The sequence below is a fragment of the Eptesicus fuscus genome, chromosome 20 (assembly GCF_027574615.1).
Source record: "Eptesicus fuscus isolate TK198812 chromosome 20, DD_ASM_mEF_20220401, whole genome shotgun sequence".
In the NCBI taxonomy this organism is placed as follows: domain Eukaryota; kingdom Metazoa; phylum Chordata; class Mammalia; order Chiroptera; family Vespertilionidae; genus Eptesicus; species Eptesicus fuscus.
Window position 1 is genome coordinate 49,977,126 of NC_072492.1, and position 15,834 is coordinate 49,992,959.

A 15,834-nucleotide genomic window follows, 5' to 3' on the forward strand; every position below is an offset into this window, starting at 1 on the left:
TTTTCATCCAGCATTCACCCTCCAATATCCCAGAGGCCTTAAGGCAGGGGAACGCACAGGAAGGCGCAGAGAAAGAGGCCGGAGAGGAGGGCCCGCCCGCTACTCTGCATGTGACGCAAGTTTCCGTGAGGTTCTCCCTCGCGAGCTGAGGGCGGAGGGTGTGCACACGAAGCCCCAGCGCCCCAGCATGCGGCTACGGCGACTTCCTTCCCAGAGGACCGCCATCGGCCCCGGACAGACCGAGGCCACTCAGAGGACACCCCTGGCCAGTGCCCGGCCCGAGCGGGAAGGGGAAGCTCTTCGCGGTCACTTCCTCTGCACAGACAGGCTGTAGGGTGGCCCGTCAGGGGCTGCCTAGCAACAGAGCACCCGAGGGCAGGTGCCTTCGGAAAGGAACAAACAAACGGCACAGACACAGGAAGCGGAGGGGTAGCTGTAAAGGGAGTTAAAACACACACAACGCCAGCGTGGCTATGCTTTGCTGCTTTGGTCGGCTGAGCCTCTAAAAACCTCTACTTCCGGGCTCAAAACCAGCCCGGGAGTTCTGAATGGCCTCCAGCAAAACCACATCAACCAGATGGCGGCAGCTGAGGGAGGCGAGTAACACTCAGCCTCCCCTCCTACCACCCAGGACCCTCAAATCCTCACCCGGCATTTCCTGCAAGCCACACAGGAAACGAAGGGAACCACTGGCCGGGCCCACAGGCCAGGGCCGGGGCGTGACCGAGGAGAGCAGTGTGGGCTCCAGAGACGGTCTCCCACTCGGGCCTCTCCCGTTCAGGAGCTCTGCAATGTGTGTGCACACCGCATGTGCGTGCATCCACTCACTCATTCATTCATTCCTGGGTCCTACCCTACAGGACCCTAGCTCATAAGGTAAGGTTCGCACAGGGCCCCAGAATAAACAGCTTTTTAAAAACTCACCCAGGCCCCAGCTGGGTAGGTCAGGTGGTTGGAGGGTCATCCCGCACACCAAAGGCTGTAGGTGTCACTCCCGGTCAGGGCACGAAGCTAGGTTGTGGGTTCAGTCTCTAGTCGGGGCATGTACAGGAGGCAAACAATTGATGTTTCTTTCTCACATAGATGTTTCTCCTCTCCTCTCTCTCTCTCTCTCTCTCTCTCTCCTGAACCCTTCCTCTCTCTCTAAAATAAATTTTAAAATATTTTTTAAATAATAAGTAAAATAAAACTAGTAAACATCCCAGGTGAGGATTTTTAAGAAAATATATTTTTATTGATTTCAGAGAAGAAGGGAGAGGGAGTGAGAAAGAAACATCGATGATATGGGAGAATCATGGATTGGCTGCCTCCTGCACGCCCCACACTGGGGATCGAGCCCGCAACCCGGGCCTGTGCCCTGATCGGGAACCGAACCGTGACCTCCTGGTGCAGAGGTCGATGCTCACCCACTGAGCCACGCCGGCAGGGCCCAGGTGAGGATTAAAAACAAACCTCCCAGGTGTCTGCAGCTCAGTCAGGTCTGGGAGCCCAGCAGACGGGTTGACAGACTTCAGACAGAAGCGAAGCAAACCACTCCTGAGCTCCATCCGCCAGGACGCGGCTCCTCCGGGGACTCCTCTGCAGCTGGGCATCGCGGGCCCTCAGGAGCGTGCGTGCGGACGAGCCTTCTCGCCCCGCGTTTCCACCCTGCTCCCAGCCAAAGGGCTGCGAGGACTTTCAGTTTACCAGAGCGCATGGCTCCTTGGCAAACAAGATCCCACTACGCCAGGTCTTAAGGTTTTTAAACAGAAGTAAAAGTAATTCTACACAGCGGGTAGCTGGTTGGCTAGAGCGCCATCCAATATGCCAAGGCTGCGGGTTCGATTCCTGGTCAGGACACACACGAGAATCAACCAACGAACGCATGAATCAGTGGAACAAACTGATGCTTACCTCTCTCCTCCCCTTCTTCTCTCTCTTCCTTTTAAAGTAAGCAAATACTTTTTAAAAAGTAATTCTACACAGACATCAAATGTCTGATGGTATCACTTCTTAAAATCAACATTCACCCTAAACATCACCATCACGCAGCCACCATTAGCATTTTTACCGGCTGTCAAGAACCGCCTGTTCTCTGCATCACCCTCCCTCCTGTAAATCCAGCCGCTGCCCTGCCCTCCCCCCCCTGCCCTCTCCCCTCCCTTCCCTCCCCTCCCCCCTGCCCTCTCCCCTCCCTTCCCCATGCCCTCTCCCCGCTGCCCTCTCCCCCTCCCTCCCCTCCCCGCTGCCCTCTCCCCCTCCCCTCCCTGCTGCCCTCTCCTCCTCCCCTTCCTCTTCCCCTCCCCATGCCCTCTTCCTTCCCTTCCTCATGCCCTCCCCGCTCCCCTCCCCACTGCCCTCTCCCCCTCCCTCCCCTCCCAGCTGCCCTCTCCCCCTCCCTTCCCTCCCCCCTGCCCTCTCCCCCTCCCCTTCCTCTTCCCCTCCCCATGCCCTCTTCCTTCCCTTCCTCATGCCCTCCCCGCTCCCCTCCCCACTGCCCTCTCCCAGGCCATGGTTTAGTTTTGGTTTCAGTGTTTGATTTGAATTCTTATAAAGGTTATACAGGTTTTTCTTCAAACAAAGGAATGCCAGCTGATAAAATACAGATGTCTTTAATAAACAGGATTTTATGAGCAACCTGCTTTTTCACTCGGCGTCAAATGGCCCTCCTTCACGCCTGTAAGGCAGACATCCTATTGTTCAAACGGGGCCTGTGACATTCTGTGACACACACACATCAGAGCCTGAGCCACCGCCGCCCTGGAACAGTCAGCGGTTCCAGCCCGGGCTCCCACGGCAGCGCCCCAGCGCCCGTCCCCGCTCACAGGGGCGAGGCTACGGCGCACACCGCGGCTTCCCCGCCTTCTGAGCCCAATGGACCTGGTTCTGGTGCTCTCCAGGCGGGGGGTCTCTGTGCGCCCCAGAGGCCTGGAATCCGGTGAATGTAACTTATTTTTGTGCAGAAATCAACTGACCTTGGGGAAAACACAGGACTGAAATCGCTCCAACTTCCTGAAGCCTTTTGAACACCCCTTTGAAAATCAAAAGTGACTTTTAACTATTTGCTTTTTCCTACCAATTGGTTTTTACTATAAGGATGTGTTGTTATGGTTTTTTAAAGTAGAAGTTTTAATTCCTCTTGTTAGAATGCTATATATACACATATTTATGTGTTTAAGAAAACGGGAGATGACAACAGTATCAGAAAAAGGAAAGAACAGTGGTATTCAGTAAAAACTTGGTTTGTATCCTTGACATCTACTCAGGGTGAAAATTAGCCCAAAGAGGACTTCACAGGGACTGTGGGGACCAGCCCCAGCCCTTCCATCAGGTGACGGGGAGGCAGCTGTCGGGGATCATCACGGACAGTGCGCCTCCTCCTCCCAGAGCAACGAACTCCTTCCCGTCGGCTCATTGTTCAGGCTGCTCCCGCCGCCGGACACAGGATCCTTCTCGTCACCCTCCGGGCGAGTACAAACCATTCCGGAGACGGCCGAGCCCGGGCTTCCACGGAGCACACGGTCCTAGTGCGTGGCTGACACGGGAGACGGCCGGCGGGTCAGAGAGCTGCTGCTCTGCGGCTTCCCTGCCTCCGAGGGAGGAGGGCGCCTCTCACACCAGAAAAGCGAACGGAAGGCCCGCACGCCTGGGCCGGGGCTGTGGCCCTCGCCGCCGGAGCCTTCGCGGAAGGAAGAGGTGCAGAGGTGGCGCTGCCCGCCCGGGAGCGTCCCAGGGACGAAAGCACCAGGTGACTGGGCCCCAGAGGGTCCGCCTGCCAACACGGGGCCGCAGGTGAGGGAGGCTGCCGGCCAGCTGACCAGGAGATGGGGACCCTCTGCTGCCTGGTGGGTGCCATGGGATCACAGGGTCCTTCTCGTGGCAGCGGGAGGCGGGAGAGCCGGGTCCGAGTGATGCGATGTGACTCCTCTGGCCACTGCCCACTCCGACCATGTGGCTGAGTTCCCCCTCTCAATGGCCTTTCTCTTTCATCCCGGAGGTGCGGCAGGAGGGACGGCACAGGTCCTGGAAGGGGCCGAGGCAAACGGCAGTGCGATGTGAGAGGCAGGATTGCTGGTATTAACCTTGACCTGCTTCCCTGGCTGCTCATGCAAATCCTGGCCGCCCAAGCCCCACGCGTGTCCTGGCCCAGCAGCCCCCAGGGTCGGCTGCGTGACCGGCGCCACAGCACCGGCCAGTTCCGGGTGCCCGGGAGGGCAGGCCGGCTCTCAGCCAGCACCACCCACCGGCAGGGACCGAGAGCTGGCTTCACTGGCAGAAACACCACCTCCTCCAACCTCGACCCGAGCAGTAACCATGGGCTCTGGCAAGAAACCTGTTCCGTAACCGGCAGCACAGGTATGAACCAAAAACCTACCCAAACGCTGTCCCGCCGTGGAACCCGGCAGCCGTTTCCAGGAGGAAGACGAGAGTGCGGCGAGGGCGAGGGTGAGAGGGCGGCAGGAAGCACCGGGACAGGGCACGGCTTGCTCTGCCCGCTCCCTCCCATCCACGCCAGGAGGCGGTTTGCACAGAAGTGTATCTCGCTCAAAACGCACGGAACACTGGGGTCCCCAGGCCCCCCAGCACCTGCCGTAGGGTCTGGAAAGTCACCTGGCCGCTGCAACAGAGCCCTAAGGATCGCCCCACCGCCCGTCTAAGCCACCAGCCAGAGGCATCTTCCCAAAACGCAAAATCATCACCGCGAGCCCGAGAATGAAGTCCCTGGTAACACAGAACGCTCCGTGACTCTGTCCCCTCCTGCAGCCGGTCTCGGGCCTCCTCCCTCCCCTGTCCAGGCTCACAACCCAGGGCAGCTCCCGGGGCCAGTTACTCCACAGCCCTGGCCTCTGCCCACTGTCCGGCCTGACATGTGTCTCTGCCACATTCACCACGTGGGCACCAACCCCTCTTCCCAGCTCCCGCTGGTCTGGGGACCTTCCTTGGCCGTCAGTCCCACCCTCTCGGGCGGGACTGGGTTACTAAGTGTCGTGCGGCCGGCCTGCTGGGCTCGGAGCACCCGTGACCGCAGGCTGCAGACGCGAGGGGTCAGAAGCTGCCGACTGCCTGCGAACTGCTCACAGGAACCAAAGCATGCGCTCCCCTGCAGAGACACGGTAACAGCCAACAGCCCCATCACTCCCAGCCCCCCCCCCCCGCCCCCGTCCCCACACCTGGCCATGGCGGCGCAGGCTGCTTCTGAGTGAGAAACGAAGGGGCCACAGCGGAAGGCAACGTCCCGGCCTGTGCTGACGGGGTGGGCGGCACAGCGCCGTGACCACCATCTCACGGTGACCAGAGGGACGCGCGCAGCAGCTCCAGGGGGTGAGGAGCACTTCCTGAACGTTTCTGACTAACTCCCCTCCTCCTGCCTCTGTCATCGCAGATGAAACTAAACGACCACCACTCCAGAGGCCATGGGAAGCGGGAGCCAACGGAGGGAGCAAGGGCAGGTTCAGGCAAAGCGCTCTCTTGGGAGCCGCTGTCCCAGCCTTCACGGCGGGGGGGGGGGGGGGGGTCAGAGAGGCCCCCAGGAGGGAGGACTCCACCAGCCAGGGCCCTCCGGGGGGAAGCTCCCAGCCTCTGCCTCCCCCGTGTCCTCCCTCCTCCCCGCCAGGTGACCTACATGCTGCGGTCACCCCTGAGCGGGAAGGCACTCCCGGGCTCTCACTGCAGAAACGCCTGACCTCGAATGCAGGAGCCAGAAGAAAACGCACCTGGCGAGGTGGCCTGATGAACACGGCCACTCAGAAAGAGGCGGCTGTGAGCCGCGGACCCTAACCCAGGCCCGCAGGAGCCTCCTCACTCACACTCTCCCCTAAAGAACATGGGTGTTTGGCCAGAAGAGAGAGCTTCCATCTTTGAGACACAAATTAAGTGGAGGTAATAAGTGACTTACAACCGGTCAAATCTGACCCAAACCCCGTCAGGACGCACAGATGAGGAAACACCCACCGCGGGCTCTGACAAAGGCCACAGAGCTCATCGCAGCTCGGTGAGGAGGGGACCGCCAGCCACAGGCCGCCAGGCCGCCACGCGCACAGGCAGAGCCTCTGCAGCCCAGTGGGTCATCGCAGCTTTCACGAGGTGCCATTTGTGCCCATTCGGTGGCTCTTTGTAAAGCTTCCCAATGCCAATCCTTGGCAGTGACGGAGCATGCACCCGGGCACCGCCACAAACAGGGCAGACTGGCACATGCAGCCCTTTGGAAAGCAACGTGATTGAGGACGTGTGTACCCTCTGGCCTGGGAATGCCACCCTGCAAACCTCCCTTAAAGACCACAGACACAAGACACAAGACGTAGAATCACGGAGCCTACGTTCCGGGTTTTCTGAGAAAGCCCCGACTCCACGGAGTTGTGTTCTTTCCCTACGTGTCTGAGCGAACTTGAGAACCCGGAAGTCACCAGCCTCGGAGAGAAGCAGACGGTGCGCCTGGCTGGGTCAGACCCACAGAAAAGCCTGTTCGCGTGGAGCGAAGCCCTGCAGGCGAGCCGGGCTCGCCGAGTGTCAGCGCTGCCGGGCCCTCCCGCTCTGTTCCTCCCCACTCTGCGCGGGGCCCGGGCAGCGGCCCGGCTGGGTCTCCTCTCCACCCCACACGGAAGCGTGTCTCTACAGGCCAGCTCTCCGCGTGGTGCCAACGGGGACACGGCTGAAGCTGATAAAACGGGGGGGCGCCATGCTGGAGAAGTAAAGGCCCTGACCGGCTCTGCCAGGTGGACTGAAGAACCATGCCCACCAACTGATTCCTCTGTCACGGCTGCGACACAGAACCAGGGCCACCAGCCTCTGCGACGTTCCACTGAGTGGCCCTGCACATCCGGTCCGAGCGCGCGGCGGGCACCACACGGGCCACCTCAGGAGCAGCGCACCCCGGGGTGGGGAGCCTGTGACACCCCAGGGAAGCCGAGGACCCTCCAGAAATGCGGGTGCGCGCTCACAGGAACGGTCACGCTCAACTTCCCCGGGCTCGGAGCGGCAGGCCTGCAGGCTAACCGCCTCCGCCAAGTTCCGAGGCACCAGAGGAACTGAGTCACGGGCCTCGCCTGGGGCAGGGCACCCACCAGAGGAACACCCCTTCCTTCGGTGAGTGACTGCAGGAAGTACTGCCTCAGAGGCGGCGTCAGAAAGAACCTGAGGGGATGGAGACCCATCAGTCACAGGCAACAGGAACATCTTTCTTAAAATGCCCATCAAGCTTTTAGGAAATAGCAAATTCCTTATTTTTCAAAGAAAAGCTTTAAAGGGACTTGTTTTAACCTTCCCCACCCCCACACATCTTCCTACTAGAGCGCGTCACACCAGGTGTGTCTCTGGGACCCCTCACCTGATCAGTGAGCCCGAACGGACAGCTCGCCACACAGGCATCCACATAGAAGGGCTTCGGAACCCAGTGGGGTCCGGACCCACCCAGCCCAGACTTCCTGTTCGCTGCTGGTTTTCTTTAACGGACCGGGCCACTCCACCTCTGCAGCACATTACGAATGAGTTACGCCCTGAAGTTTTTTATACCCAGCGGTAGCTAGGAAATCGGAACCTATTCCCCCCAAAAAAACAATGTTAAAAACAGTGGCTGTGTCCCAGGCACGAGGGAGTGTGGGGCGGGGCAGCTGGTGGGTTTATGAGGCCACGGCGGGCATTTCCTTGTGAGATGTGGGATCTGAGTAGCTGCCATCTCTCAAAGCGAATTCTCTGTGAAGCCCAGGAGGGAAACGGGCAGTTCTGGAAACTCGGGCCAACCTCAAAGAACTCAGAATCTGACCCTCCGCACGATCACCTACACGACGAGGTGCTTTTTGTGTGGCGAGCCCTACGGTGGGGAGGCCTCTTCCACTCACCCTTCCTGGTTCTTTGGAAATACAAAGCAGATGTACAAAGAACAACCTTTTCCCCACCTTTACGTGTGGTCAGTAGAGTAACAGTCCCCAAAGATGTCCAGGTCCGAATGCCCAGGACCTACGGCTATGTCACCCTACCTGGCAAAGGGAACGGCCACTGCATGGTTCAGGCTGTGGCCCCGCACGCGGGGTTATCCAACAGAGAGGCAGCAGGCAGGGAGAAAGGAGGCCATGCTACCTGCTGGCTACCTGCTGGCTACGTGCTGGCTTTGAAGGCGGGAGGGGGCCACCAGCCAAGGAACACGGCCGCCTCTAGGAGCTGCCAAAGGAAGAAGACGGGCGTTGCCCTGGGCCCTCCAGAAAGGCACGCAGCCCTGCGAGCACCTCGATGTCAGCCCGGCGAGACACACGCGGGCTCGCTAAGATAATGGGTGGACACGTACGGATGCCGTCTTGCGCCACCACGTTTGTGCTGCTGCGGCAGCCGCCATAGGAAACGCGTGCACCCCGCTTCCACTCACCCTCCTCAGCACAGATTCACGCCAGGCCTGGTGGCAAGGCAGTCACCGAGAAAGCAACCAAGCCAACCGCTTCCTGCCTGGCCTGGAGGGTAGGAACCCCAGGAGAGGGCAGAAGAACGCCTGGCAGGGCACTGGGTCTGGGAGAGATTCAACGGCAAGAGAAGGTGGAGAAAATAGACCGGAAAAAAAACACAACAACACAAAACCCCCCACAAAAAAACGGAACAAGGGTTTTCATGGGCAGAGAGAGAAGTTGGGAGGGGAACAACGATCCTCTGGAACCAGCCAGAGGGTTTTTGTGGGGTTTTGTTTTTTGTTCAGTCACAGAGGAAAGCACACACGGCTTGGCATCGGATGGGCGCCCGGCCCACAAAGGCCAGGACCTCCGGCCGCCGGGGCCTCCAGAGCTGCCCGGCCCCTGTGGGTGGCGCGGGGTCAAGTTGCGGGTCGTAAACCCACCGCTTCGCCAGTCCCGCTTCTCAGTGACTTTCTGGCCGATCAGCAGAAAAGCTGCGTTCGTCACCGAGCCGCGCTGGGCTCCGGGAGCCGCCGAGGCATTTGCAATCCCGCGGAGCCGGCCTCGCCAGAACCGCAGCAGCTCACCCCGCGTTTGCCATTCCTCCCTCAGGTCCTCACCAACACGATGCTCCCGGTGAACGGCAGCACCCAGGTCACCGGCCCAAACGCCCATCATTTCAAGCTGCTTGCGGGGGCAGCCCCCGCGCTGGCCGCAGACAGGACCAGGTGAGCGGGAGGGGGGACTCCAAGTTTTTGTCAAGTTCCCGCTGTCCGGGTGCGCACGCGACAAGGCAAACTTGGGTCTCGGTCACCGCCCCCTCAGGCTGCCCAGGCCGGCGTTTCGGGGTCCGTGGCCGATGGACCTGGTCCGCGATCATTCACCGGGACCGGCCGGCCGGCCAGGGGCCGAGGTCCCGCCCCGGCAGCACCCCAGTCCCCCGCGCCTCGGCCGCAGCAACGTCCGGGGCAGCCCGTCCACTCCGGGCGGGTGCTGCCTTCTCCTTTTCCTCTCAGACAAAGACGCGGACCGGGGCACACAACTTGCGAACACCGGGGGCCGGAAACCACGGGAGCGCAGCCGGGGGCGCCGGGCGCCCCGGGGGCACCGTCAGGCCTGCGCGGGGCGGCAGCGGCCGGCGACTCGGACCCCGCGACCCGGCCCCTCCGGCCCTGCGACCCCGGCGCCTCCCGGAGACCCGGGCGCCCTCCGCCTCCCCTACCCCGCGATTCCCGCCCGGTCCGACCCCCGGAGTCGCGTCCGGCACCACCATTCCCGGGAAACGCGAGCCGCCGGAGGCGCCGCCGGGCCGGGGACAGGAGGAAGCGCGGGAGGGGGCGTCCGCCGGCCGGGCCGCTGGCCGTGGGCCGCACTGACCGTAGCTGTCGTCCTCCTCCATGGTGCCGGTGCCGACGGCGGGCTCCGCGCCCGGCTCGCTGCTCGCCCCTCGCGTCCAGCCGCGTTCGGCCCCGCTCGCCTCTGCCGGGCTCCCAGCCCCGCCCCCGGCCCGCGCCTCCCGCGGGGCGCCCCGCCCGCCGCCGCCCGCGCCCGCACCCCAGGCACGCGGCCACCTCCCGGCCCGCGCCTGCGCACGCGCGCCAAGGCCCCGCCCCTTCCCCGCGGCCCCGCCCTGCCGCGCCGCCGGCGCGCGCACTCCCCTCACCCCCACGGCCCCCGGCACGCGGCAGCCTCCTGGCGGGCGCTTGCGCACGCGCGCACGCCCAGGCCCCGCCCCCGGCCCCGAAGCCCCGCCCTCCAGCCCGCTCAGAAGCACACTCCCCGGCACGCGGCCGCTTCCTGGCCCGCGCCTGCGCCCGCGCGCCCGCCTGAGGCTCCGCCCTTTGGACCCGCCCCCTGAGCCCGAGGCCCCGCCCCCACCGCCCTCGCGGGCCCAGCAGGTTTCGGGTGTCGCAAGGACCGCGCAGGATCTGGGCCTGGCGCACCCGCCCAGGCCCACAGCCCGTAGCCCGGCCGCCCACAGAGGCCCGAGGTCGTGTCCGGCCACTGAAGGGCAGGGTGGTCCTCGCTGACGTCAGCCGTGCCGGCCAGTCCCGCCCCGGCTTGGCCAGGGAGGGCCCGGTCCTTGGCCCGAGGCCGCAGAGCGCTTGGGATTCATTTATTTCTGCCGCTTGAATCTTAGCACAAGGACCCGAGTCCCCAGTTGTCTGCCTTCATACTTCCTGTTATTGTCTGAATTTACCTTATTACCCCGCATTTCAGGACTTTAGTGACCCTGACCCAGGCACCTCTTCCTACATGTTGTATCTGCCTGCACGGGGCTGCTGGGGGAGGGGGTGGCTCAGCCCTGACCTTGGCCATGTCACAAGGCAGCTTGGCATTCCCCTCCTTGGGACCCCGCTTCAAAGCCTATTTATTACTGGCCCACCCTAAAATGTGCCTCCCAGGATTTCTCCCTTGTTCTAGACAACAAAGACAAGTCATTAACTCTCGTGGGGAAAATTAAATGAATGAGGAATGTGCTTTCATTCCGGATCTGCTCTGATTAGCTCTGTGACCTGGGCAAACCTCTCAACCCCCTGGACCTGTTTCCCACCCACAAAACGCAGCCTCTGCCTCCAAGACCCTGTCTTCCACTCGGAACTGATCTCAGATGGGACAGACCCTACCCGGTCTTCGCTGAGACTTCTCCGCAGCTCACAGTACTAGTATTTCAGTTATGTGAGATGGCTTTTGACATAGCAGCCTCAGGAACCCTACTCTACGTCCTGTTGGGGTACAGCTCCGGCCCAGCCTTTTTTTTTTTTTTTTTAATAATATATTTTTATTGATTTCAGAGAGAAAAGGAGAGGGAAAGAGAGAGAGAGAGAAACATCAATGATGAGAGAGAATCATCGATCGGCTGCCTCCTGCACGCCCCACACTGGGGACCGAGCCCGAAACCTGGGCGTGTGCCCTGACCGGGACTGGCTCATAGGTCGACACCCAACCACTGAGCCTTCTTAACCTCATGAACTGACTCACCCCGGCCTTTGGTGGACAACCTTGATGTCCCCTGAAAGTCTAAGGTGGTGTCTATTTCCTTGGGCACAACACCCTGTCCCCCATGCTGCTTTCGAGTAATTCCAGAAATTAGACATTTCCCTTGTATAGATTGTTATCCTCCTAAAAGATTGATTCTGGTGTATTTGCAGTTTGATCTTCACTGATTTCATCAGATTTTGACATGAGAGCAGGGAATCATATATTGGCCCGAGGTCCTTCAGGGTTTTTTTTGTGTGTTGTTTTTTTTAAAATGTTTTTATTGATTTCAGAGAGAGAAAGGGAGAGGGAGAGAGAGAAACATGGATAGGCTGCCTCCTGCATGCCCCCTACTGGGCATCCAGCCTGCACCCTGGGCATGTGCCCTGACCGGGGACCTCCTGGTGCGTGGGACAATGCTCAACCAAGTGAGCCACCCGGCCCGGCTGTCCTTGGGTGTGTTTTTTTTTTAATTAAACATTTTATTTTATTTCTTGTTAATCCTCACCTGATATTTTTCTATTGTTTTTTGTTTGTTTTTTTTAGAGAGAGTGGAAAGGAGGCGGATAGACAGAGAAAGAAAAACATCCATGTGAGAGAGACATGACTGGTTGCCTCCTGCATGTGCCCCACCCAACCAGGGCCGGGGATCGAGCCTGCAACTGGAGGTGCCTGCCCTTGACCGGAATTGAACCCAGGACCCTTCAGTCCCCGGGCTGACTCTGTCCACTGAGCCACACTGGCCGGGCTGTCCTTTGGCTGCTTTGATGCTCTTAGAATTGCCCCCCTTTGTCTGGGGGTCATCACAGTGGAGCAGGCTCTCCCCAATGTTTACTCCTCTCTGCCCAGGAGTCCCCGGAAGGTTCAAGGCATCTCCCGGCCGGCTTTCTCCCCTGACCATTATGCGGGGTCCCTGGCTGCCAGAACTCTTGTTCAATGACCAAAACTCAGGAACAAAAGATAACATGGTAATCGTCACCATCTTCACTCCCAACTTGTCATGTGACTCCCAGACTGGGTAGACTAGGCTAGGAGGCATCCTGGGGCGATGCTAATCACCTCCACCAGCAGGGAACCTGACTGGCCACAAATTCCCTTAAGGACCATGTTTCATTACAGCGTTTCCCACCTACAGGTCCCTACCCTGCGTGGCTGAGAGACCAATCACTAGAGGAAGAGGGCAGAATAAACAGGAGAGAACCGGTCCTCTACACCTGTAATTAGGCGAAGGTCTGCGTGGCTGTGCAGGGCGCACCGCGTCCCCTGGGTGGGGTTACTACGCATCCTGCCTGTGGGGCAGGGCAGGGCGTCCCAGTCCTCACCATCTCCCTAAGGCAGCTTGGAGACAGGCCCATAGAGGTCACAGGTTAGGGCCCTTAGGAGTTAGGGTCTCGTTAGCTTGCTGGTTACCAGCCCTAAGCCCAGAGAGACCTCAAAGATGAGGGGGGTGCCCCAGGCACCTGGAGGCACCCTGGTGAGGAGGGGGAACTCACTGTAGTGGAGGCTTCTGACCCAGACACTCCTCTCCGCCCCTCCCCTTTTCGGGCCCCACTGTGTCAGTTCTTCGAGAACCTTGAAACGGGTCAGGTTCCTGGCGGCCTCACCTAGTCTGTTCAGAGGTCGGTCCACCTAACAACTTCATGTTGGTTTTTTTTGTTTGTTGTTTTTTTTACAACTTCGTTTTTTAAGTTGGCGCCTCCCTTGCTTACATAATCTCAAGAATTAGAATTTCGCTGAAACCGGTTTGGCTCAGTGGATAGAACGTCGGCCTGCTGACTGAAGGGTCCCAGGTTCGATTCCGGTCAAGGGCATGTACCTTGGTTGTGGGCACATCCCCAGTAGCAGGTGTGCAGGAGGCAGCTGATCGATATTTCTCTCTCATCGATGTTTCTAACTCTCTATCCCTCTCCCTTCCTCTCTGTAAAAAATCAATAAAATATATTTTTTTAAAAAGAATTAGAATTTCGAAGGAAGTCCTTTAAGCAACTTCTATTTTTTCCTGCGCTTATAATACGGCAGTTCCAAACTTCTTCAGGCGCCACCTCAGTCCTCAGCAGGGGGCAGGTCGCTGTATTCCACTTTCCCACAAGGGAGCACTCCCGGGCCAGCGTGGCTCAGTGGTTGAGCACCGACCTATGAACCAGGAGGTCATGGTTAGATTCCTGGTCAGGGCACAAGCCCAGGATGAGGGCTCGATCCCTGGTAGGGGGCATGCAAGAGGCAGCCAATCAATGGTGCTCTCTCATCATTGATGTTTCTCTCTCCCGCCCTCTCTGACATCAATAAAAACATGTTTTAAATAAGATGATGCATCTACAGAGTGAGAAGGGCAGGACAGAGCCGTGGTGGAGAGTCTTTCCACTTGCAGTAACAATGCCTGTGTGTGTAGTGTACACAGGTGGGTGAAAAAAAGGGGGTTCGATGGGAAATAACTTCTCAGCATGATGGGATCATAAATTCCGAACTGGGCAGGTCATGGTGGAGTCCCGCCCCAGGCCTACGGCTTCTTTAGGGAAAGGTTTTAACAAAGCCTGGCCTGCTCTGGCCAGTGGCACAGAGGTTAGAGCACTGGCCCACGCACCACAGGGCCATGGGTTCGAGTCCCAGTCAAAGGCACGTGCCCAGGTTGCCAGTTCGATCCCTGGTCCAGGTGCATTTGTGAGGCAACCAATTGATGTTTCTTTCTCACATCGATGTTTCTCTCCCTCTCCCTTCCTCCCTCTGGAATCAGTGAAAAAAATGAGGATTAAAAAATAATAATAATAAATAAGACAAAGGATTCATTTTGTTGCCTTTCTCCTCTCCCATCAGGGTGAGGCAGGAGGTTCAGCTGAAGGGTCTGGTGAGAAAGGCAGGCCAGCCCCCTCCCCCTCCCCCTGCCCCCATGAGCCCTGTGTGCCCAGGGACAGGTGAGGGAGAGAAGGGCTGAGGAAGCCCGATGTCCTCCAAGGCTCCCTTTAACCCAATCCCAAGCCACTTCCTCAGGGGCCGCTGCTCCTCCCAGACCGTGGGGGGAAGAGGGGGCAGCGAGGGCTGCCGACCGCCCCAGGATGACTCTGCTTCCCAGAGGAACGCCTGAGCCCAGCCTCCTGCAACCGGAGGCCAAGGGGGGAGGGCGGCTGTGACAAGGCAGGCGGTAACCCTTCCGGAGGCCAGCCTCCGACCCTCCCAGTCCGGGGGGTGGGCGAGCCGGCGCTCAGACTGACGGACACTCAGGGACACTCACGCAGGCGGCCTCAATAAATCCAAGGCAGGGACAGGGCCCGCGGGAGCAGCCCTGCCTGACCCTGTCTGTGGCTACACCCTGGGGGCGGCGGTGCAGGGGAAGGGGAAGGGAGGAGACCAGAGAGCGCATCCGCACGCAGGCCAGGCCCCCCGGGACTGGCGTCGCCTTGCTTGGAAAGCCCCAGGTTTTATTTTGTGAGAGCGGGCCATTTCCTCCCGAGTGGCACTGGAGTCTGCGTATAATGGAACTTGATTGTGGCCAGCTGTCTCCGACAGCTCCCCACCGCCCGAAGACAGCTGGCCACGCGCCACGTGGTGAGAGCGGTGGGGGAAGCGGGGGAGGGGCCGGGGGCAGCAGCATTTCCAAGGCAGTGACACTGAGGGGGTTGGGGGGCATTTTCTGGGCAGAGTGCAACTGCCCCGTGTTCCTTAAGCAGCTTTCCCTGGTCCATCCTCCCACAGACCCCCGGTGCCCGGGAGTGCTGGCCCTGCGGGACCTCAGCGGCCCGCCGACGGGAGGGGTCTCAACTGCGGCCAGAAAACAGCAGAGAATGGCCTGCTTTCACTCTGCCTCGAGCTGAAGGCACCGCCCCTCAGACAGCTGTGCGCGGAGAGGACTGTGGGCTCGGACCCCCGGAGGGGGCTTCTCCCCCCTTTGTCTTCCTCTCTCTAAAAACCAATGAGCTGTTAAAAATATTTTTACATGTTCTTACTGATTTCAGAGGAAGGAAGGGAGGAGAGATAGAAACATCGATGAGAGCGAATCATTGATCGGCTGCCTCCTGCACGCCCCACTCTGGGGATTGAGCCCACAACCCGGGCCTGTGCCCTGACCAGGAATCGAACCATGACCTCCCAGTTCATGGGTTGCTGCTCAACCACTGAGACACACCGGCCAGGCTAAAAATATATGTATTTTTAATTATCACCTCTTTTTAAAATACATTTTTATTGACTTCAGAGAGGAAGGGAGAAGGAGAGATAGAAACATTAATGATGAGAATCATTGATTGGCTGCCTCCTGCACAACCCACACTGGGCATGTGCCCTTGACCAGAATCGAACCTGGGACCCTTCAGTCTGCAGGCCAATGCTCTATCCATCGAGTCAAGGGCTAAAAAATACTTTATTAAAAATCAAAGGAAGCCCTAACAGGTTTGGCTCAGTGGATAGAGCGTCGGCCTGCGGACTGAAGGGTCTCAGTTCGATTCCGGTCAAGGGCATGTACCTTGGTTGCGGGCACATCCCCAGTGGGAGGTGTGCAGGAGGCAGCTGATCG

General features: G+C 59.4%; 1 protein-coding gene across 1 annotated transcript in view; it reads right to left on the bottom strand.

The window, feature by feature from the left end:
* Window positions 1-9,840, bottom strand: part of CYTH1 (cytohesin 1) — a 50,606-nt gene extending 40,766 nt beyond the window's left edge. Inside the window, exon 1 of the mRNA XM_028130491.2 lies at window positions 9,729-9,840. Coding sequence (XP_027986292.1) covers window positions 9,729-9,750 — 22 coding nt within the window. The 5' untranslated portion in view covers window positions 9,751-9,840. The remainder of the gene's footprint in view (window positions 1-9,728) is intronic.
* Between the last annotated feature and the right edge of the window lie 5,994 nt (window positions 9,841-15,834).